Source organism: Lontra canadensis, unplaced genomic scaffold (assembly GCF_010015895.1).
Source record: "Lontra canadensis isolate GAN:19392208 unplaced genomic scaffold, GSC_riverotter_1.0 scaffold4, whole genome shotgun sequence".
NCBI lineage: Eukaryota > Metazoa > Chordata > Mammalia > Carnivora > Mustelidae > Lontra > Lontra canadensis.
In genome coordinates, this window is record NW_022630998.1 from 25,447,839 (window position 1) to 25,473,470 (window position 25,632).

The 25,632-nt window shown below is 35.7% G+C and overlaps 1 protein-coding gene across 17 annotated transcripts in view; it reads left to right on the plus strand.

Annotated features, from left to right (window-relative positions):
- MEF2C (myocyte enhancer factor 2C) overlaps positions 1 to 25,632 on the plus strand; it is a 159,722-nt gene that overhangs the window by 49,578 nt on the left and 84,512 nt on the right. For 10 of the 17 annotated variants that reach the window (XM_032846748.1, XM_032846783.1, XM_032846801.1 and 7 more), the window contains one exon: positions 12,896 to 13,091. In XM_032846748.1, the coding sequence (XP_032702639.1) occupies positions 13,038 to 13,091 (54 nt within the window). In that variant the 5' untranslated portion in view covers positions 12,896 to 13,037. Of the gene's footprint in view, positions 1 to 9,544; positions 9,753 to 10,755; positions 11,077 to 12,455; positions 12,524 to 12,895; positions 13,092 to 25,632 lie in introns of those variants that run through there. The other 7 variants (XM_032846765.1, XM_032846792.1, XM_032846757.1 and 4 more) reach the window with 7 other exon arrangements.

Below are 25,632 nucleotides of genomic sequence, written 5' to 3' on the forward strand. Positions count from 1 at the left end.
AGCCGGCCCTGTGTAGCACAATTACCCTGCCCGGGTGTACGGAGGAAACATTCTGTTCATCTGAGAACACCTCTATTCCTAGCTCTTTGACAGTTTCACTTTCCATATCCCCTCAGTTTTAAACATGTGGAAAAAGAGATAAAGGAAGGTGATGAAATGAAAAAATGAAGTGGGGAAGGCTACGGAGAGAGAGAGAAGAAACTCAAATTTACATGCCTGCTTTGCATGCAATTATGGCTGGGTTTTGGGGAGGGAGGGGAGAGTTCTCCAAAGGTCACTTTATAAGATAGGAAGGAAGATGAGTATGCAGTGCGAAATATTGGTTAACATTGAGAATAGAATCAAACCCTACGCTGATTAGACCATTTTGATTAAAAAAAAAAAACAACTTTTCAAATTTCTGATTCTTTTGAGGCATTTGATCAACTATAAATGAAAATAGATCAACGTTAATTTAGGCTTCATGGTAAATTATACAACTTACCCTATTTTAAAACTTATAAATTATGTTCACCAAGTAGGAAATACAAAGAAATTAGTGCAGTAAAGGATCAAATTTATGCTGCTATCCCCCCACCCAGAAATCACAGGGGAGGGAGAACTGAAAGTGTATACCCATTATTTCTTAAATAAAGTTTAGTTGCATAGGAAATTTTGACCCCTCTCCTTACTGAAAATACTGGTTTTTCATTAGACATTTCTATTTAAAATTAAAAGTGTCTATTGCCTTTTGCTCTAAATTCTTATTTATTAACAGTCACAATCCTTAAATTTTGTATTTTTCCTCTTAAAAATGCTTTAATTTAAAAAATACTAGATGATTCAATTTGTCTATTCATTCCAAGTTGGAAATTAATCTGTTTGGCTTGAGGCTACATAGCTTACTCTCATTAGATGGGTATGTCCAAAGATATGTGAACATTTCCCATACAGTGAGACACTGGGATTTTCAAATATCGCTGAGATCTTAATCAAAATTGTGCTGATTGCTTGGGAGTTGGGTCCTGTGAGAGAGGAAATAAATCAACCTACCCCCGTGACTCAGGTACATTGGTAATGTTGTAAGATTGTTTATTTCTAAAAGAAAGAAGGTATAATATAAAATATGTAAATCTATATTTCACATTTGAAAAAGTTTTACATTGTATTTGTCAGATTGTTCATAGTGCTATGTATATTTAACACTGGAAAAGGAATTTTTATGCCCAAGAACTATTTCAATCAGTGGACACTGATTTAATGAAGTGTCCATGTTTATAGGGAAGACACACCTTTGGATTCAATTCACATCAGTTTAGAAACTTTTTGCATTATACTCTATTATCCGTGCTTCAAAGTATTTATAATTTTTACGAACTTACACGATACTGAAGTGAACAAGTTTACACAATTAATTTATGAAATTGAATTGCACCCAGTTGAATTTCTATAAACAGGGTGCTGTTTTTTATTTGAGCCTCACAAACTTCTCCAAGAATATAAATGTTATTATTCCCATTCTGTAGATGAAGAAATTGAGGTTTGGGAAATGCTGGATTAGCCGTTTGCTGCAACCGTGACAGGCAGAGTATTCGTGGAATATTCAGGCTGGAGTCGTCATCTTCCAAATACTGCCTGGCTCCATCCGTGTTTTAGATTTGTCCTCGGATGTCATCTTCTCAGCTGTCATCTTCCCTGACAGCACTGCCCAGTTCTGCCCTTTCCTGCTCCGGCACCTCCTTGCCTGTTCTCCTGTGGCATTTTGTTTCTAGCCCTTCTTTATCTATAATCATCATATTAGCACGCTTGTTTATTGCTTCTCTCCCCTTCCAAATGCAGGTTTCAGGAACACCAAGACCTACTTTGTTTTGTTCACAGTGGTGTCCCAGGTACCTAGCATCATGCTTGACACCTTTATGTCTCTGTAACTCAAGATCAGACTTTTTCATTGTTATCTCTGTAAGATTAAGCATCATGAACTTGGCTCACAGTCTCCGATGACATCAGTGTCGCCAGGATTTGATCTGCCCACATGGTCCAAGTTGAAATTTAGTTTAGACCTCTGACGAGGATGTACCACGTACATACAGTTGCATGTCGTTCATCTGCTCCAGAGCTATAGCAGGTAGGGTGCGATCGTGCTAGGAGATCTGTACTGCATATGTCCACCAGCGTCTCATTTCTCACCTTTAACCGACAGCATTCCTGACCAGCATCCCTGACAAAAGTTCCGAAGCGTTAAACCGTGTGTTACACAGCCCTAGTGTGTTTTACAGCGAGCAGGGCTGTTGTGTAGACTCCTCTTGTCCTGGAGTTTTGCACAGATAAAGGGAGGATACAGTTTTGAGAGGATTGCTCTAACTACAAAGTGCGTCCTGAAGGCCATTTAGCTCACAATGAAGGTCTGTGTTTTAAAATAGCACTATAACAAAGTAACTACAGAGTTTTTGGCAAGGGCTTCAACTATTTATAGAACTAAGTAAGGCATAGTAAATAATACCACAGTGCCCAGTTCTCCCTTGCCATAACCCCAAACTTATGAGAAGCACTGTAATTATATTTTTCTACTTTAAAAAAAAAAATCATAGTAGCCATTATCAGTTTAACCATACGGAAGCTCAGGCTGAGATTTCTTTTTTAAATGCATAGTTTTGATTTTCAGCAGCTGCGCTGGGTCTTTAATCATATATTATCTTTATGAAGCCTTTTTCTAACATATGTTAATTGGCTGTTTTCTGTGACAAATTATGAGCTCTTACTTTGATGAGGTTCAATTGCAATCATGTTGAAGTCGAGTACGTAGAGTTTCCACCCCTGCTGGCTTCTCAAACCACTACAAACATCTGCACGTCACTGCAGTGCTGAGTAATGGCAGGATTTGGGCTGGCTGATTTCACTACAGATTTTTTTTTTTTCCACAGGATATTTTCAGCTTCTTTGTACTAAATCTGTTGCAGGGTTTGCCCTTTTTAGCAGAAGCATGCTCTAAAATTAACATCAAACCTTATTGGCGATTACTATAATACAGTGAGAAATATTTCATAATACAACAACCTAGCATCTGTTTTGCTTTGCTGAAATTTTAGTGTAGTTATTATACATTTTTAAAAATCAATCAGTTATTAGGCTGTTAGTGGTTTCTAAATAATCAGCATTTTATAAAAAATATTTTGAATTCTTCTGCAGAGAAGAACGGGTGTTTATTGAGTGGATGGCTATTTAGCTGTCATAAAGAAAAGGCACATACCACTTTTTCTAGGTGTTTCCTAATGTCAATATGTGAAAGATTCTATTATATTTTCTTTTTTCTTTGTAGTTACATCTGTTGGTTAAGGAATGAAAAGAATTACATGTTCCATCAAGGTTAATGTCCAATAAGGGGCATAGCATCCATTTCAGTTTTCTATCCTAATGTCAGTTTTTAATATATGATTAGGATGAACAGATATGTTCTAATCCATCTGCTCTGAGAACTGTGACAGATAGCCTGCATGGCTACCAACAGATGATCAGTGAGAGCTATAATTAGAATAGATGTAAAAATACAGCACATTTGTTTATATTCTCAGAAAAGTAGTCAGGATAATTGATTAAGGCCTTCAGAAACTGTGTCAAACTCCAGTCATATTGAGATGAATTTAATTGTGTTTCTGGCCTGACATCGAAGGTAAAGGACTCTGTGAAGTGCGGTTCTCCAAAGCCAAACCTAGGGGTCAAATTTCCATACAGGTATTAGAGTTTAGAATAAGATGAGCCAGATGTGAACAGGAGCTACTCCTCCTCATGAGGCTGTTTTTAATCAGCCGTTTCCCTGGAGTAGCACACAATCAATGAGCTCTAAATCCTGAGGCTACCTGCATTCAGAGGAAGGCCTGCGAACATCATTACAGAACTTACAATTGAGCATATGTGAAAAAATTAGAGCAGAAATTAAGGGTAAGAAAGGTTAACTTCAGAAGTCTTACTTTGGTACTGCTCTTTTAGAAGGTCTCCGAGATAATTTAAATGTTAAAAAAAAGAAGAGTATTAAACCCTACTAAATGCAGATACTAAATCCACTAAAAGATCACTATAAATAAGCCAAATGGAAAGTTATTATTGATTTATGTTAGCCAGAAGTGTTTGAATATATGTATTATTTTGAGAAGGTAGATAGGTCAATTTCAGCATGAGTAAGTAAATCTAAGGTAGGTTGTGGGTTGTTTTTTGTTTTGGGTTCTTCATCAATAGTACTACGGCTAGAGAGCATGGCTTTAGGAACCCTGTGTGACACTTCAGTGTGACTGCAAAGTCAGCGGATGCACTGTGTCTTGAGCGAGTGTACACAAGGAAATTTAGTTCCACTTGATAAGACACATACTTAATTGGCTTTAAGAAAATAAACCAAGGTAAAGAATGATGTGCAAATGAAGCAGAGAACTTGGCACTTGACTGTATGGAAGCCCGTGAGCCATGTGGCTTAATTGGGGCCAGTTGGGATCATTTAATGATTGCTGTCAGAAGATCAGATTTAATTCTCCTTATAAGAAGACCACAGTGGGATAGAGTTAAACAAATTGTCATCAGAGGTTTCAGATGAACAAAGCCTTAATTAGGTTGATTAGGATGCTGTAAAAGAGATGAAGAGAATAGAAAAATTGATGAATCACTGGTTTCCATGTTGAGCCACATGTAACAGCAATATCAAATATCTATATTTTGAGAGACATTATTACAGCATTTTGAATATTACGTATATCAGATGGAAGCCTTTTGTGTAAACTTTCTAAAATTCTGAAGTTCAACTAGAGACAAAAGTAAATGACATTCAGTGCAAATAGTGGGTGATTTATGATACATATTCTTCTTAATGTATAACAAAAACTTTGGCAGGAGGACAGTGGTATGTCTTTCCATTTAAAGCCCATCTTTAAATATTAAATAAAGAGGGAAAATAAATAACAACAGAGGCAAATTATTTTCAAAGACTTAATTTTCAGTTGTTTAATGTATTATTTGAATACAGAATAAAAACAAAGCCTTTACTTAGAATGTCCTTTTGACCATTCATATCACAATCTTAGTAATCTTACCAGTGATAATACTCAGTGATTACTCAGGTGTCTTAAAACGTATTCTTACTGTTTTATCATCACATTATGAAAGACTTAAATGTGTTCCTTCCATTTGCTGCAGCTTCACAGGGAAATGTTCTCTCTGCACATACCCATACACACACACACACCAATGTATCAGTTAGGCTAAAAACTGTGCCCAGTGCATACAGGTTTTTGAGAAAGAAATTTATAGAATATTTCCATTTTAATCATGAAATATGATACAGGAAGGCTTGAGAAAACAATGAACATAAAATTTTTTTCTGACATGATTATGAGATGTCTGGGAATTCGGATTTTGTTGTAATAAGATGATGATATGGAACAGCAGCATCTCCCCTTTCAAGCCTGGCTTGATTTGAGGGCTGACAATTCTGTTTCACTGATACTGGTGTTGTATAGTGCTTTACTTGCTTTGTTCAATAACAACAACAACAACAAAAATCCAGCTGCATATTCATTACAGAGAGGTTACAGCTGGGGAACAGAACACAATCTGTGATGCTGACTAGTAGCTCTTGCTCTGTGATGAGACAGTGCCCAATTTACCTTTGTGGTAAGCTCTGCCACGTCACAAAGTGGCCTTGGAAAGAAAACGTGGTGGCTGTACTGTTGTGAAAAATTGGGAAAACAAAGGCGTGGTAGAACCCCGGATTAATTACTTAATATGATGAGGAAAGACAAAAAAACTGTTATTGAACTGTGGTTCAATAACACAAGGCTCTGGACATATTTAGACCATTTGGAGTTTATTTTGGCATGGGGAATGGAGAAGGCTGTTTAAGCTGCCTTGTGAAAAAAATGTCCAAGACAAAATATACCATGGAAAACCATGACAGGGAAGCTGTGCTTCCCCCGTGTTTAGTAAATTGTTTATAATGCAACACAGTTGTTTAAAGGTGGGTGCCTCCTAATTTCCAGAACTGTGTAAATAAAATGATTTATGTCAATGATAATAGCAGGTTAGGCCCACTTATTAAATTAATTGCAGAGGTTTTCAAAACGAGTTCCTTTTTAGCCTTATTATATTTCTGACATACATTTCATCTCCTTTTGTCCTTGGGGAAAGATATTAAAGTAGGACTAGAAGCATTAATGTAGAGTTTTCAGCAGCCGTGGTCATTGGGAAAATTGATATATTTCCCTAGTTATTTCTACTTTTGCAGCCTGAAGCTCTTCCATGACTGATACTTAAGAGAAACTTCTTAATTTTTTTAACACTGTAAATTTTTCCTTCATGTAATGATTATTGTTAACGAATAAATGAAGCATTACCTGTTACAACTTGCTCATCATTAGCTTTGCAAAGTCAAGTCTTCATGGTATATATAAGGACAATGATTCACTTGGTAGCCTCATGATATAATATGGTTTTTATTTTATGTCTCAAAACTGAAGCAGTCTTAAAAGTCGTAGGTCATGCTCCCAGTACTGCTCTGGACCCACTTCACATATAATACCACCTTGAATGACCATAGCCATCCCCTGCACACCAGGAATTTTGTTCCTGGCGTTCCTGGATGGCTCACTCGGTTAAGTATCCTACTCTTGATTTCTGCTCAGGTCTTGATCTCACAATCATGGGATCAAGCCCCATGTTGGGCTCCATGCTCAGCAGGAAGTCTGCTTGAGATTCTTTTCCTCTCCTTCTGTCCATCCCCCAATCATGCTTGCTCTCTCTCTCTCTCTCTCTCTCTCAAATAAATAAATAAATAAATCTTAAAAAAGAAAAGTCTGGGGGTGCCTGGGTGGCTCAGTTGGTTAAGCATCTGCCTTCAGCTCAGGTCATGATCCCAGGGTCCTAGGATCGAGCCCAGCACCGGGCAGGGAGCCTACTTGTCCCTTTCCCACCTCACCCTACTTCTGCACTCTCTCTCTCTCTGTTAAATAAATAGATAAAATCTTTTTTAAAAAAGTTTGTTCCCAACTCATTGTAGGCAACAACAAGCTGAAGTTCAGACCTGAGCTTCCTAACTCGAAAATTCTTTCTACTTCCACTCCTCAGTATAAATTACTCTACTTCCATATATGAGATGCTATATAAATATGACAAAAGATTAAGTGAGGTTATCGGCCTGCTTCTATATGTAAGAAAATGTTCTCAGGAGTAGTCATTAAAAATAAAAACTGAAGAAAATACACATCTGAGAGATGAAAATCTTAAAATCATTAATCAACTAAGTTATTAGCTCCTACTATAGGCCTGGCAGTGGGTTAGATACTGGGAATACGAAAGTGGGAATATGAAAGCAAGACATAATGGAGTTGGCTCACAGATGTTGAAGAAGACAGGCAATTTCAATTATGACAAGTGCTGCAAAGGAAGACATGGTTCTATGAGTCCTCATGGGGGATTTGTTGCAGCCATGAAAAGATGGAGTGCTTCCTGAGGAGGTGAAATTAGAGCTGAGATGGAAAGGAAAGGAAGAAGTTAAGGAGGCACAGAGGGGAAGGAGGAGCATTCCAGGCAGAGGGGATTGCACATGCAAAGGCCCTGTGGTAGGAAGGAGCATGACATGTGTGAGGAACGGACAAATGACATTATTATTTGTGTGTGCTACTATGTTACAGAGACTTGAAGATAACTCAAAAGTCCATCATATTGACACTAAATTGAAATAAATTGAGAAAATAACTTTGTGTTTGGCATGATGGTACTTATCCAGTGGTAAATAATGGTGTTTTTTTTATTATCTTTAGGAGGGTAAGTTTTGACTCTGTATCTAAAACGAACTCAGCTTGCATTCATAGCTAGGGTAATATAACATGTTATATAGAATATCATAAACTTAAAGGGAAGTGGAAGAATGACTTTCAGGACCAAGGAAATATTCCCCAATTTGTAAGACATCACGTAGTTGAGTAACAATAAGAATAACAATAATTATATCTTTTGAAGTTCAAAATATCTCTTAAGCAAAAAAAAAAGGTAAAAGTTCTACTTGTTCCTTTCAACCAAAATATAATTACATGTCTCATATGTCTTTCAAATATGTCGTGAGGTAGAAAGTTAAATGTATCTAGATGTACCAGAATGAGCTGAGTTTTCCACTTAAAATAATATTGAATCATTTAATTATCTGAATTAGTAATACAAGCTTGCAGCAACTGGGCTTAAGATCATTTTTGTACCTTACTAAGAATCCAGTTTGTATTTACTTAACAGTATAATTTCCTATGTGATATAGTATGCTTGGTTTTGAGCCTTGAGTTTTTTTAAAACATTATATGACGATGCTAGTGTTGTCAAAATATGAATCAGTGAAGAAGTTATTTGCTAATATGAGTAAAAGAAAACCAGAAATCTTTCTTTGCAAATTGACATCACATATTTTAATGTTTTATCATCATTCACGGGCTGTTTTTATTTAAGCAACTGCATTGTGCTTATCATAGCAAAATACATGCTTTGCGAAGATAAGTTTAGCAGAAGAGAATTAATTTCTTCCCACATCTTTTAATGTGGCATGGCAGTCTCACTCTATGATCAAAACACATAACTGAAGGTTGTGTTTAATTTCTAAATCAAAGTGTTGTGGGAAGATGATTGAAATCTGAAGATGACTCAGATCCACTTGATATGTGGTTTTCTTCCTACAGAAACCTTATGGTAGACTGCCATTTCCATGTTAGAAGGAACCTAATAGTGATGAGATTGAAATAAATAGTTTCACTATATACTGAAAGTTTTTGTTAGTTTCTTTAGTTCTTACTCTGAATTTTTAAAAGAACTTTGAGACCTTCAATAACATAGGCACCTATTCTCCCCACCCACTGTATCTTTTTTTAAACTATGGGTACAAAGATGTAACCAATGTGTCTTACAAACACTGATATATTTTGGGGGAACAGTTTTTGTAATTCTTTTTTTTTTAACTAAAAATAAAATTTATCCAATTGGCTCTTTGCCTGAATAGAATTCTTCCTTTGCCTCAAAGGGTAAATTAAGATTGTATGGCTGCATTAGCTATGTCAGATGATTTCTGTGAGGCATGACAAAGGTAATTGTGATATATCTCCTACTTCACCAAAGGGAACTTGTTTGTCTTCTTATTTTTATTTCTTAAAGAAATCTTAACAAAATATTAACCTAGAACTGTAATGGATTTTTCTTAGGTGTTTTAAAAATAGAAATAAAAACTTGAGTCCCCATGTCTGGATTTCTGTCATTGTCCCTTATCTGAACCTCTCAAAGGCCTCTCTGTGTATGGTGTGCAGCACCGCACACTCAGACAGTTCTGCTCAGAGAAGGAAGTGAAGAGTTTTGGTTCCCATTTTACACTTCTGGAACAGTTTAGGGAAGGAAGCACCTTTACACCTTTTATTGTTCGTGGTTGCTGACATCATATCCTTCCCTGACCAGTCTGTGCGTGTTTCCTGCCATTCTGTCAAGATTCTTCTGTGTTACAGGGAGGGATTTGTGGGAGGGAGGGAGGGAGGGAGGGAGAGAGAAAGGAAGGGAGCAAGAAAGAGTGAGGCAGGGAAGGGGGGAGGAGGTGTGTGTCACTCAAGGGAACTTGTTTGTAAAGAGAGAGCTGGGGTAGGAGAAGGATCTTTAGCATCTGTCCACAAGAAATTCTTCTCCACTTGGGTCTCAAAACCACTTTGCCTTCATCTGTCTGCTTATGCCAAACTCAGAGTGAACAGAAGCCTGCCATAATGAAGTTCCCCTTTTTAGTAAGCAGCCTGATTTTATTTTTCTTATATTTAGGTTGACGAAAAGAAAAAAAAAAAAAATGTAGAAGACTGTAACTCTATAGAGTGTAACTGTGGTAGAGCATTTCTTTTTCTTTTTTTAATTACTGATTGTTTCTGTGTAGCTCTGTCATTTTCCAAGAATGCTGCTTTCATGTGGAAAGAAGTAGCGGCAAGGCTGCTGGAATTATTTTAAGCTTATGGTTGATTGTACATAATGAAAGTTCTCAGCATAACTTGAAATTCTACTACAAGTAGTTTACCTATTCTTTTCTTCATGTACATACAAAACAATTTTAAAAACTACTGAAGTTTTTTAATCTCCTTTTCAGCTTTTCTAGGCCTCCTACAAATTAATACTTGAAACTGACCTTACAATATAATTTTGGCATAAAAATCAGCTTAGAGAAGTAGTTATGCCAAGAAAACAACTACTGAGCTATTATTGACCTTCCTAAACTCTTTGAGTTTTTACTGACAGCCTTGAAATGTGGTGATCCATAATCAAATGTTCTAAGGCACGTTTTGTGACATATTTTACTTCATGAAAAAATCGCATCATCACTGAGTAGTAGTCTGCATATGTACATAATAATATCAAGTTTTGCATTTTAAAAATGCTCAGAAGGCAACACTTCAAGAAATATTCATTTTTATGGAAAACAAGAAAATATTTTAATTTTACTGAAATTTAAACTTGTTTCTCTTTACATTAGCTTGCATATTTCAAGAAGGAAAATACATCGAATGGTATTTTCACCGACTATATTATATATATATTTGATATACGCATACAAATTTTTTCAGGCAAAATATTTCCCATCCTTTTTTCTTCAAGAATTTAAAAAAAAAAAATCCTTGCTCTGCTCTTTTTAAAAAGTGTTTCTCCTCTCAAAGTTGTGAAATACGGGGTGGTGAGGTGTAGGAACTCTTCTAAGTTTGGCTCATGAGTTCTCTCTCTGCCTTTCTGAAGAGACTTTTCTCGAGGGATGCTTCTCTGCTTGTTTGGTTATTTGTATTTTGAAACCAGGATCTGTTGAAGTTCTTGTCTTCCCCGCCTTGTCACCACACTCTAATCTGTTCACCCTGACCTTCCACCTTAAAGTGAATAAGCGCTTAGGCAGGCATAGTCCTGTAAGCCGATAGTGCCATCGGCCTCAGCCAAATGAAAAGAAAGGAAATTGTCCCATATGCATTTGTGGATTCATGGGTTGGCTTTTTTTGTGATAGAGGAAGCCCGTCTGTCTCTGTGGGGGTCTTGCACATGCATGGGAAATGCCATTCTAACGGGCCGCTTGCTTCTAAGGTAAGACTATAGGAAACACAGGAAAGTTGCCCAGTTGAGTGATATTTAAGACGGTTTCTAAAAATAAATAGATGGACGGTGTGTGGCAACGGTGAATATATAATGCAACTGTGCTTTGTGAAGGTTTCATATTTTAATGTGATTTTAATGTTTTATTATAGCTAATTTTTTCATGTGTATTTGTCAAATGTGTGTTATTTATATAACTCTTTAAAACTTTTGAACTACTTCCAACATTTAAAATTGCCGCTGAGTAGTAATTTTTGATGAGCACTGTGTGGTCATGGTGTTACTCAACATATATAGTATTCTCAAGGGCACAACTGAGCTGCAGTTTCATAGAAAGGCATTGGGCAAAAGAGAATGGATGGTCTTAGTATTTAAGCAGCGCTTAATCCACCAGAACTAATTATATCATAATAGCTTCTGCAATTAGATAATCACAGAAAATTTTAATTTAAAGAAATTTATTCAAGGTGATAAAGAATTTAGAAATTAAATTAAAGAAATCAAAAGACAGCAGATGATCAGACCAAGTGTGTAACAGCTTTCCTGTTCCAATAACTTTGAATTAGAGCCAAATAATCTATTAAATAGCCAGGACATTGGCTTAGCATTACATAATACATGTGGGAATTTCTCAGGTCCCTCATCAGACACCAGCTAAAACAGGGAAATTCTGAGCAATGTATAAAGTAGTTGCATTCTTTGACATAAAACTGGATAGAATAATTGAAGCGGTTGCTTGCAAATCTAGAATCCAATGTGGAATGCTTTCTTGTTAACTTCCACATTTCACGGCAATTCATTTTCATTATGTTCAAATGTTTTCAGATATAATTTAAAACAAAGTAAAATACATACTTTTAATACTCGGGTTCTCTGGGTTTATTTTATATTATTGATGATCATTTCTTTAATTTTAATTCATGACCTAAAGGTATCTAGTATATAATACTGGGCTTCTGTAATTTTGTATGTTACTCCCCAAAGATATATGATATGTCTTTTTAAAATATTTAAATTTAGAGAACTGATGGCTTATTATAAAAAGTGTAGTTATAAAAAAAGTATCATTATAAATGGAGTAATACTCTAATTTTTTGCACCATTTCTTTTCTGTGAATGATTATCTTTTTTGATTCTTGTATTCAAGATATAGCTTAAGGGCTTTCAAGAGGAAAAGGAGATCTCACTGCTGATAGCTGCTTATTATGTAAGATTAAATATCCCATATTATTTTTACAGTGTTCTCAGAGCAGTGACTTTTTAAAAATAAGATTAAAGGATTTAGATTTAAATTAGTTGACATTTACATATATCAAATAGCGCTTTCATAATAGTCCATCCTATTTGCATAACGAGGGGACGTTATCACCTCTGCTGTCAAAACATGAGATTGTTTTCCCTTCAGAAATGAATTAGCTGCCCTACTTAGCATACACAGGTACATAAAGGTTCATTAACTCTCTGATTTAGGTAATTTTTCATAATGGAAGGGTGAAAATAGTCACCTAATTTCATTAAAAAATATTAAGGAACTCATTGCAAAAGATACATTTCAAGTGTTGGGCTTTGAAGTATAGTTTTTGTCATTTAAATGACTTGTTAAATTACTTATGAGATTATTTTAATTATAAAAACAAACCGTTCCTTTTTGATATCCTCCTACATGGGATAGACCATGTGCTTTTAGTACTTATTTTCATTCATTTGATTGGCTTACTTTCATATAGTTCTCTTTTTAAATTAGACTATGATCGCTCTTATGAAACCGCCTTTCTGTTAAAGTGGTATTTAATTTTTCTCTTTCTTCCAGCAGGAACGAATGCAGGAATTTGGGAACTGAGCAGTGCAAGTGCTGAAGAAGGAGATTTGTTTGGAGGAAACAGGAAAGAGAAAGAAAAGGAAGGAAAAAATACATAATTTCAGGGACGAGAGAGAGAAGAAAAACGGGGACTATGGGGAGAAAAAAGATTCAGATTACGAGGATTATGGATGAACGTAACAGACAGGTGAGTGGGGTAAACTTTTTCCTGCATCATCATTTACATGGACTATTTATTACATTTTCCCCAGGTATTTTAAAGATACTGAAAACGTTGGAACTTAGATCCATTAAGAGAAGTTTCAGTGAATTAAATGTGGCCAGTTTAAATGCTAATATTCTATCATATGTAAAGGGGGAAAAAATCACCTTGTCTGTTAGACAAATAGTTTACATATTAATGATTGTTCACTTTTTATTTCAACATAAATTTTGAATGGGAATTGTACTTCTGTAATACAAATACCTTAATGATTAAGAGTTAATAAGCATAACATTGTTACACTGCATGCATCATCAAACAAAAGATATTCTTATATGCATAGGAATGAGTCCTTTTGTGGTCATCCACTTAAAGGATTAGAATATAGGCTTATAAAAACGGCTTTCATTGTATTCACAGTAAAAGAGACTTTGAAATGTATCCAAAATATTTAGCATTGCACTGACAACAACAAACACCCTCACAAAATATTAGTAACTTAAAACATATATATATAACATATATAAGTATATTTATATAAATATATAATAACACACATATAGGCAAAAACTATTAGTTAATTCACACCATTATCTTTAAACCATGAATTTGATAAACAAAGAGGCAAATGATGTTACAGTTTTTTTCTACAACTCCATTGATAATGCTGTATGATCCCATTAATCTATCCTAAAGATTTTATATATCCAAATGCTCTCTATTCAGCAAAGACATGTATATCATAAATATCTGTGATTTGACTGTTTTTCTTCACTCTTGGGGAGAGTGCATTTAGTTAGGTGATACAAGGAGAGTTGGGTGGTTTGTATGCATTCTGATGTTAAATTACAAATAATGGGAGAAATTATGGTAAAGCCAGATTCCAGCCATTACAAATGGATAATGGAACCTGGAAAACAGGCATTCCTTGACCATGGAGAGAAGAATGTTTTACCTGTTGCCCATTTACTCTGGGGAAAGAGCTAAGAGGATAACCTCCGATATGCCCTCACCAGACAATCCCCCAAATAAAGACACTCTAGCTCTCCAGTTGTCCCTTTCTGTCTTATTGGAACTTCAAGTGAGACTAGAACTAATACGTGGTTTAAGTTTTTTATATTTTTTCCAGTTTTATTGAGAGGTAACTGACATACATCACTGTATAATTTTAACACAGACAGTATGTTGGTTTGATTTACATATATTGTGAAATGATTACCACAGTAAGTTCAGCTAACATCCTTCATCTCATATAGATACAATAAAAAGAAAATAAAGAAGAAAAAGGGGAAAAAAATTCTCCTTGTGATAAGGACTCCTAGGATTTACTCTCTTAGCTACTTTCCTTTATATCATACAGTGGTGTTAACTATAGTTACCGTGTTGTACATTACATCCTTAGTACTTACTCATCTTGTAACTAGAAGTTTGTACCTTTTGACCACCTTCATCTGTTTCTCCTTCCTCCCACACTCCTCCTCTGATAATCACAAATCTGATCTCTTTTGGTGAGTTTGTTTTTTAGATTCTACATATAGATGAGATCAATACAGTCTTTTCTTTCTCTGTCTGACTTACCTCACTTAGCATAATTCCTTCAAGATTCATACATGTTGTTGCAACTGGTAGGATTTCCTCTTTTTTAATGGCTGAATAATGTTCCTGTGTGTGTGTGTGCATGTGTGTGTGTGTGTGCACGTGTAACCACTTCTTTATTTGTTCATCCATTGATGGACACTTAGTTGTTACCTGTATAAATTATAATGAATAGAAGTTGTTCTTTATGCCATCAAAGCCAGTATGTCATTAAGAGATAAAGAAACTTTTTAAATTTAAATTTTTGTAAATTTAAATTATTGTACTTAAGGTACATATGACTTGAACTATTTTTGGCTGAAAATTGAGTTAAAGGATAAATAAAGGTTTATGATGGATTTCTTCATTGTTTTCCTACATGTTGTTTATTGCTATGGGTCAAGCCAAAAATAGCAATTCTGTCAATATAAAACCACAGTATTTTTTAGCTGGCTTACAACTTGAAATTAAGATTGAAATATTGAACACCATGTACCGTTGACTCTTTAGACTGTTATTTGGACTAAAATCCATTTGGAGTATAGTCAGAAATTATATGAATTAGTACCTACATTTCATTAATAATGCCAGGTAGTTTTTAGTTTCATGAAATTCATTGTATCTTCCTTTTGCTTACAAAGACAGAAGAAAATTTTTGTAGGTTGAATTCATGGAGTTTTCATTATGCTTTATAAAGGAACATAAAATTCACACAAGATGCAAGAATTTTAGCACATACTTTTGAACTAACAATTGAACATCTTTTCTTAATTTAAATATGGCTGTGTCTACAATTGCTGTTACTCTCATCCATGTCAGAAGTCTTAATAGTTTTAGAAGAAAAATTGTTTAAATTCAGTTCAGTCATAATTTTTTTTAATCCTGATGATGAATTCCTTGATTTTATTCTATAGAAATTTAGGATCTATGTAGTCTTCTGCACACTTGAGGCACAGCAGGCCCTTCACTCATACTCTTAAATCAAATTGGTAAAATTGAAAACTACCATGTTTTAGTGTGTATTTCAGTGATTATTTTAGATGGCTATTGACAGTCTCCAACATCCATCTTACTTATACATGTTTGTTATGTGTACCACTCACCTACTACAAGAGCGGTCATGAGAGCCTGAAAGATGTAGGTCACTTCTATAATCAACACTAACAAATCTGCAGGAACAAATCATCCCAAGTGCAGAGGCACCCCTGGCCTGGGCTTCCTTTAAATTATGTGTTCACGTGTTGAAAAGAAAAATGGTAACTGTTTGCTCTTTTGAAGCTTCACCCACTGCAGACTCCCTAATAGAACCTCACACAATGGTTCACTGTCATCTTTTCTTAAGAAGTAGTAAAAGCCTGCTCTGCCTTTGCAGGTGTTTATTTAGCTATACAGAAAACAGGATGTGTTTTTACAGAATAAGAAAGAGAGGCATAAAAGTGTGAAATGAAATATTATAAAGCTGATGTGTAAGTTGAATATCATCAAGAATTAACATTGCTATAAAACAGAGCAGCTAACTATTTAAATTGAATTTTATCCTTCCTCTGCCTTTCATAATGGAAGTAGGGAGAACAACTAAAATTCAGAAACTCCAGGTGTATACATACAATAGTTTAAGAGAAGGAAAAAATTAACAGCTCTTTTTATTCAAAATTTGTCCAGAGTTTCTGAGTTTATGAAAACTACTTATTTCTCAATTTCTCACTTAAACTGGATGGATTTCTTAAGCCAGTATGTAAAAATAAATAAAATCATAAATTTTTAATTAGTCTTAAAGAAATTTTCAGTCAGCTTAATAAAAGCAACATGCACCAAGAATTACATATGTATTATTTCATTTCATTCCCATTAACCCCATTTATAGTTGAATAGCTCATTTATTTATTAAATCAACAAATAGTATTAGATTGCAGCGTGCCTGACATTAAGTATTCAGGGTAAACCAGACAAATCTCATACAGTTTATCATCTGCCACAGAAGTCAACAAACTTCTCCTATAAAGGGCCAGAAAGCAGATATTTTTGACCTTGTGAGCCAGTCTGAATAAAACTTTACTGACAAAAATGGAACAAGCAGTACTGGACCAGATTTTGTGGATCCCTGGCTTAGTGGGATGACACAGAAATGAAATGTGCAAATATATAATACAAATGTTGTAAATAACGTGCTACGAGTGAAATTATCAAAGTGCTATCAAATTATAACAAGAGGTACTTTATTTAGATTGGGGATTAGATGAAAGGTCTCTCTGAGGAAATGCTGAAAGATGGGAATGAAGACATGAGTCAGAGTTAGGCAGGTGACAACATTCCAGATGGAACAATATTTGCAGAGCTCCTTAAGAACGGAAAGAGCTTGCTAAGGAGCCAAGGGAAAGCTCGTGGAACTTGAGTCTGATGTGTATGACTTTAGAGAGATGAGAGAAAAGATTAGATGCTAGGCAGGGCTCAGATCAGGCAAAGCTTTGAAGTCAGATAGTAATAGTAGGTGGTAGCCAAGATTCGGAGCCCACATCTTTCAGATTAAAAAAGTAAAACAAAACATGCTTTTCTCAATTATGTCATGCTGCATCCTGTGTAATATAATGGCTGAGAGCATGGTTTTGTGTCTTTGCTTTTCCCAATTACATCATACTGCATCCAGTATAACATAATGGTGAAGAGCATGGTTTTTAGACACACACGAACCTAGTTCCGGTCCCAGTTCTGCCACCTACTAGCTGTATTAACCTCCAGCATGTGCCTTAACTCCTCTGAGCCATGTCAGTTCCCTCATCAGTAGAGTGAGGGTTAAAAAATTGTACCCAGCTCCTCAGGTCACTGGGATAATCAAATTAGGGGATAAATGTAAAGCATCTAACATATAATAAATGTCCAATAAATGTATCAATTAGCTGTTCCTATTAAGACTCAGGCTCTTTAAACCATTAGCTGTTAAAAGTTAATATGACTTCCATCAAAACAGCTCCTGTGCTGTGTCACACACTAGAGTCATACCTGAACCTTCATTTCAAGAGGGTTTTACCTTTAAAACTATCAGGGAGCTGGAAGGAAAAGTGGAACAGAGCAGAGCAGGAGCACAAAGGAGGCTTTGGAAGCTCACTGGGAGTGAGAGAATCCTTTCAGAGCAGGAGCAGCTGATGGCAGAAGATGGCTCCTGGACCAGAAGGAGAATCACAGACATTTGTAGAGCAGGGCTTGTGACAAGGATGAGAAGCAGTAGCTTTCGAAGCTCTATGCTTGTGGGACTTCTTTTCAATTGTATGTTACTGACCAAGTTATTTTGAACTACTTACCACTGTTTTTAAAATTTCAATGTCTCCATCTGCATTCTTTGTTTCTACACCCTGAAGTACCTTCAGCAATCAGGCAATGTTACCCTCCTTCATATGGTCCCGATAAATACGCCCCTGAAAAAGCCAGATTTTTTAATGAGTTTTGGTTTTGTATGACTCTTTTTACAAACAGAATAGACTTAGAAATCTGTGATTTCAGTTGTATCAAGAAGAAAGTAATATAAAAATTAGGCTTGCTTAACTTAAACATGTTTATACGTGTATGATTTTATTTTAAATTTTCAGCTTATCCACTTTGAAAGGATAAGAGAGGTAAATCCAAATGCATTTGTGTGACTTGTTATAAAAAGGCATTTAAATGTCTGAATAATTATAAGGGAAAAAATATTTGCCAAATAACTCAGGGTCTAATATAGTAAGTTAAGGGAAAAAGATTTTTAAATGTCTTAAGCTCTCTTCTATCAGTTCTGGCACACTAATGGTTTTTGCCAGCAAACAAAATTTCATGTAATTATCAGTGCAATAACTGGAGCACAAATTAAAGACAATTAGCAGCATTCTCCTGTTAATAGAACAAGAGAATCCCCTTATGACTAAAAAGAATTCAGAGATCGTAGCTGTTAAATTTTCTCACTTTTTCTCTTTTCTTATGTCCCTATGTCAGTTTCTCTGTACAACTTATAAATTGCCTTAAATCGGCTCAGAAAAAAATCCTGGAGAAATATGTTCAGTGTAGATACAACGTCTGAACAGTTTCTACAGATGGATGTTTTTAAACTAAATCTGATATTTTTTAAAGTAAACTGAATAAAAGACATTTACTTATTTCCTCAAATGACTCTGTTTTAAAAAGAAACGAATGTTACTCCTTACTTTCTCCTGTTTTCCACTATTTTATGCAGTTCTTAGAATTTAAGCTGTAATTTCAGGGGAATTTTTACTGTAGTGTTCCTTCAAGGTGATATCCAGAATACCAGTAAATAAAAGGCTAATTATAGTTCTAAACTTGAGAGTAACAACCTACTAACCTACTCTTTAAATGTAAGGAACAAGATAATTTAGAAAGACAAATAAATTGCTTCAGGAAGTAACTTTGTGATGAATCCTAAACCGTGAGTCAAAGAACAGAGTAATCTAGACATATACATTTTCTTTTGTCATTTCTAAACCGTGAGTCAAAGAACAGAGTAATCTAGACATATACATTTTCTTTTGTCATGCACAAACAGAATTTCCAGAATCATTAGTTGTTTGTATGCATACCAAGTAAGTATGTATTATTAGAGAGGAAATTATATGTAAGATACTTCCAGAGAGTTATCCATGTTTCTCAATGAATGTCTGGAAACTTGTTTTAAATCAGGTGAATAAAAAGTTCAAAGAAATCACAAAAGTGTTGATTTAAATCTAAAATAAAATCCACAAATACTTCATAATGATGATTATTATGCCTTTTTCCCCCCTCAGTGTCATTTCTTAACAGCTGCTTCCCCTAAACTTAGTTTTAATATATAAAATTAGGTTGTATCATAGTAACATATTAGCACATAGTAGTACATTTCAGAATTGAATTATAGGGTCTATTGATGCGTCCTGTGGATGCCTACTTCAAGGTTCCCCATGCACATAAGTTAGATCATTCTTTCATTTATCTTAAAATCACCAAAGGGAAGGGGTGCCTGGGTGGCTCAGTGGGTTAAAGCCTCTGCCTTCCACTCAGGACATGATCCCAGGGTCCTAGGATGGAGCCCCGCATTGGGCTCTCGGCTCAGCAGGGAGCCCTGCTTCCCCCTCTCTCTCTGCCTACTTGTGATCGCTCTCTGTCAAATAAATAAATAAAATCTTTAAAAAAAAAATCAAAGGAAAAAGTTTTGTTCAGAGAGCTGGAATTACTAGTGATTGAAGAGACTGAGAAAGGAAACCAAAAGGAAAAAAATAAACTTTTGAGAGTTTCCAAATCAAAGAAAGCAGTAGCTAGAGTGCTCAGATGTACATTTAACAGCTATGACATCAGGTCATTCGTTTCTATTTTATTCCTAGCAATTTAAAAACAATTCACAAATGGTCTCCCCTCTATATGGTTGAATCCTAGAAATAGCACGCCACACACTTACTATGCATCCCCTACATGTGGGATAGTTTATATTTGTATCGAATAGATCTATTCCTTTACTACCAGAGAAGTACTGTCTCAGATACTCTCAAACTCATTCATTGGCTTTCCTTTGATAAGGAATCTAAGAGAGGCCAAAAGTTGCACAAAGCAAAAGATAACAGTTTCCTCCATGTACTTGAGGGCTTCAAGATGTTTGGTTGTTTCAGTTCTGATTTGAGTATCTCATACCATTTCCATTTAAAACCATCATTTAGAAAAATCCTGATGCTTGTATTTATTGTATCTCAATGATTTTAAGTAGAAAGTTGGGATTGAATGGACCTTCCACCTCTGCAAATGCACGCACACCCCATTCTGTCTGTGACAAGTCACCTTTTGCTTTGCAAATGCACAAACGCTGTGACATTGTATTACTGAGAAACCAACCCTAAAAATATTAACATTATAAATAGACCACATAAACCAAGAGGTTTTTCCAAACTGTAGATTAAAGAACATGTTGCTGATTTTTTCAAAAACTATGTCCTTTGCCGTCTAGACCTCCTCTAACATTGTAATTTATTCGTTCAAAATGAGCTCCTTTAAAAATTATTATGATAATAGTATTTTTAAAGTTTACATCCTCACAGACCCTAATTGAAGAAGGTATGGCATGTCCCCTCCTCACTCCAGAATAATAGCTTTGGTTTAAAAAGAAAAATAACATAATTAATTTGAAGTAAATGAAATTCCATAATATGGAATATATATACTTGCATTTTTTTTGAAATAAGTTGAACCACTAATAAGAATAAGAGAACCACTGTAAATGTTCGGAATTTTGACTTTTAATTTTAAGTTGGAACAGTTTAGCTTAAGAAATCACTAACATTTAAATAACATTTCAACAAACGCAACTGTTTGGAAACTACAACGGAGACAGCCTCCTGCCTTCTGTCTTGCGAGGATTGATTTGGAAGGCCCTAAGGGAGAAAATATTGGAGTTAGGAGGTAAAACTGAAGCCATCGTGGAAAGGAAGAAGTTACACTCTTCCTGTTATGACAGGAAACGTAGACAAATGTGCTTCCTGAGCATTTGCTCAGCAGGGAATGAAGTAGTCTTTGACCTTTACCTTAGGTACATTTTGGCTTTGTTAAACTAGTAAACATGTTTTTGCCCCCAAAATATTAGTCTGGTTTATTTGATTCTTCTCAGATTCAAATGATACATTTTAGGTATATAAGGTATAAAGAAACAGAGGTATTTATTTTGTGACTGCGTCCACAGATTGAATTTAGAACATAAATCAGCCTTTTAATGAACCAAGGAGACCTGAATGGTGCATATAAAAAATTAAAAACATACTGCATTATAGCCCTCTCTTTTTAAAATCCAGAATACTCTTAGGCTTAAAAATGGGCTACAACGAAATCTTTTAAATCCTGGTAAGTTTAATAATTGTAGATCATCTTTCTTCCTTTTCCTCCTACAGACAGATATATCAGAAATCAGCTACTACAAGTTTTAAAACCCAAACCCTGTGAGTTTGTGAGTAAACACTTAAGGTTTATTCATATGTATTCAATTACTTAACTTTAATCTAACTCATTGTTCAGTATTTTTGCCCAAGAAGTGTACAGTGCACAAAATTTAAGAGTTTTATTTGGAGGGTATGAGGTTGACTTAGGTGAGGGGTTGGTAGAATTCTAAATTCCACACACTACATTCGCTATTTTAATCTTTTTATTCTGTTCAGAGTTTTAGGAACTACTGCTTGAAACCTCTTTGGAAATCCTGCTACATTGCAGCGAAACACGGCTCAATTTGCTTGAGGCTAATGAGGACAATAGTCCTCTTTGCAGCAGAACACACTGCTGTCTCATCCTCGCAAGTTATGCTGGAGGGTTACAAGCACATGGTAGCAGTCTGCTTAAAAGAGTCCCTCACTGCTCTTTAAAGAGCCTTTCATTTACGATGGCAGGCCCCGTCATTGTATAAAGGAGCGCTTGTCTAGAACACAAGTCTGCAGTGGCATTGCTTCCTCCCACCGAGAGTAATCATCAAGCCTAAAGCTCGCAAGCCTTTCTAATGACAGACTGAATTAAACAAAATAAAATTGAAGAGGAATAGTTTAGAACAGTTGTACCATTACTTACTGTCAGGAACAAGCCAGGGGAAGAAAAAGAGCATTTAAGAGGGCATTTCCCTTTTTTTCAATTAGAGATTGTCGCTGCAGACTCTTGACTCCATCCCTAACCCATTAAACACATAGGAAGACTGCGTGGCTGTGGATTAGAGACTGCATTGTATCTATGAACTGTCCGTCTTGTCCCTCATTAGTCACTCTGTTTCCTTAACCAGGAGGAAACTGAGAGATTATCTATGCTGGGGGTAAGGAGGAATGGATCTAAAATATTTTCATAGGATGAGGGTTATATTTATCATGACTCTAGTTGGACAAAAAAAAAAAGAGAGAGAGAGAGAGAGAGAGAAAACCTTAAAACTTTGAAAGTAGAATTCCTTGGATACATTTGTCCCAAATACATTGTAAAACAAAGAAACTAATAATAACTTTATGAGTTAAAGAAATGAGTAAAAAGTTCCCCATTCATTGAGCAGTTCAATTAGGATTCAGCTGACCGTATTCTGAGTGATGGAAAGAAGTGTTAGGGACCCATAGATAAAATGATGGTTGCTTCCCTTAGTAATGCATTGCAAGTTGTTTTTTGAGTTTGGACTCAGTTATTCTTGTAGATGTGAGCAGCTGCTCTTTCCAAAGGTCTTTTCTTTCATTTATGTGGAACTTTCCTGTAAAGTGCAAGTACTCCCACAGTTACTATGGCAGGAAAGTTCTCCTAAGGTAACTTTATGAACAGAGCCGAGATTGGGGATGAACGGAGCAGACACACATGTGGCGTGGAGACTCATTATTAAATGTCCTTTCCGTTACACAGTAGTCAAACTAATCTCCCTGCCCGGTAGGAAATGGTACAGAACTTGTCCTCTGTTTTTAGAACTTGATATTTACATTGCCTGTGTGTAAGTCGGAGTCCCACCTTTTTTTATTCCGCCTGTAAACAAACCTGTATTTTTTACCAACCAAAATGTTTCTCATTTTGTGAAATTTAAATAAACATTCATAAATATAGAACTACTACATGCCCACTAGTGTATACATGTGGTTCCCACTGGCTTTAGTGGGAATGGCTGGAGGTCTTGAGGGCAGAATTGGCTACAGCGTCCACACAAAAAGAGCTTTGATTTATTGTCAGAATGTAGAAGCCAACTTCTTCTCCATTTTTGTATTGTTAATATTTTTTACTTTAACCTAGAGAGCTATCATTACATTAATTAATAAGTTAAGCACTACTTTGCTTGTACTCATCAGAATTGCTGACAATTCTTAATGTATGTACGCTGCTCAGCAAACGGTTGATGGGATCCATGCTGTGCTGAATGTCAGCCCCTGAAATGCCTAGTTATCTAAAAGAAGGAACACTGACTAATGGAATGGAGAATGAATTTTGTGTGAAGAGGGTTCTATTTCTAGTTCAACCAGGAACTAGTTTTGTGACCTTGGATATGGCAATTCATGTCTTTGTGTACAGTGTCATCTAAGAAATGGGATGATGAACTGTACCATATCCTAACTTGAAAGAGACACTGTCAAATGTAGTGAGATAACTTATTATAAGGTCTTTGAACTTATTAGAAAAAAGTCACCAGATAAAGTCAACACTTATCTAAAAGCAATTATAAGAAACAAATCCACACACAAATTTTAACCCAGTCTAATTTCTCTACTATTCAGTTTTACCAAATGCATGTTTTCCCAGTAAATTACTATGACAAAAAAGAAAAATAACAATATGAAATTTTCCTGTCTCAGTGGCAAATTTTCTATTAACATAGTTAGATCATGCATAGAAAGTTATTTTTAGTCATTCATTTTGGATTGCAAAAAATGTGTAATTCCTCCACCCATCTATCCATGCATTCATTCATCAAATATTTAGCCAAGTATTGTCCTGGGACCTCAGAGTACAAGATTGGAAAAGAGATGTTCTAGGCTGTCAAGGGAAGTTCAAAGTCTAGCTGAGAGAGAAACTCTAGTCTAGACATAATAATGGTTAACACAAATTGTCAGGTTCTAGGACAGCAGTCTTTTACAGTATGTGACAAGAAATAACTGAGCCCAGTGCATCAGAGAAAAAAATACTACCTGCCTTGTATAGTGTTTCAGTCAACAAGTCACTTACACTTTTATTACAGCCCTAGATTAACTCCCAAGACTCTGTAAGATGCTTCGTATAACCTTCATTTTACAGGGGAGGAAACCGGGGTTCAGATAAGTTAGACAGTTTACCCAAGAGCACACAGCTCGTAAGTGGCAGATCCTAGACTTGATTTTCAATTCCCATGTTTTTGTTTCTATGCCACACTGCTTCTTTAAAAACATTTTAATAAGATGAATTATCTCTACCGTTACTTTTCTATGCATTTTCAGCACTGCCCAGAATTTAATATTATAACTCAAATTCTTTACAGTCTTTGTAGCTCATCTAGCTACAAAATGTGACAGTGTTTTATTTCTTGGAATATAGAAATCAGAATATAGAATATAGAATATAGAAATCAGATTATGATGCCATATTTATGAGATTGAGTAACCAAAACTTAAGGCATCCTATAGAATGAAACTGCAAAAATAGATTCTCGTTTTGAACCATATTACCATTCACTCAGATCTTCCCCTTGACCTAAAAGCCTGTACTACCTAGTCATTGAATCTGAACATCTAAAATCTGAAATAAATATGTTAAAGGTTACTCTGGTCCAGCTTCCTGTTAATTCAGGAATACCAACACCTTCCTCGATAAACAGCTGTACTTGAACATGTTCAGGAATGAACTGCTTCCTACTTTATGAGCCTAGATCCACTGTGGCAATTCTCCTCACTAGATTTTCCCCTGTTTTCAGCCTCTTTAAAAGATTTTCAGCAGGGGCGCCTGGATGGCTCAGTTGGTTGAGCATCGAGCTCTTGGTTTCTGCTCCTGGGTTGTGGGATCCAGCCCCCTGCGGCAGGCTCCAGGCTCAGCCAGGAATCTGCTGCTAAGATTCTCTTCCTCTGCTCCCACCACCCCCCTCCAGCACACACAAACACACACACACACACACACACACACACACTTGCGTGCACACTCGCTCTCTCAAATAAATAAATAAATCTCAAAAAAAAAAAAGATTTTCAGCAGTGCTTTCTAGTTCTGGTCTGTAGAATAAAACGGAATAACTCATCTGCCTCTTCACGTACCACAAGTCTTCAGATCTTGCAAAGTGTTCAGCATATCACTTTTAACTATATTTCTCTGGATTAAACATTCCAGATTTCCTCAGTGATTTCTTTTTTTTTTTTTTAAGATTTTATTTATTTATTTGACAGACAAAGATCACAAGTAGGCAGAGAGGCAGGCAGAGAGAGAGAGGAGGAAGCAGGCTCCCTGCTGAGCAGAGAGCCTGATGCGGGGCTCAATCCCAGGACCCTGAGATCATGACCTG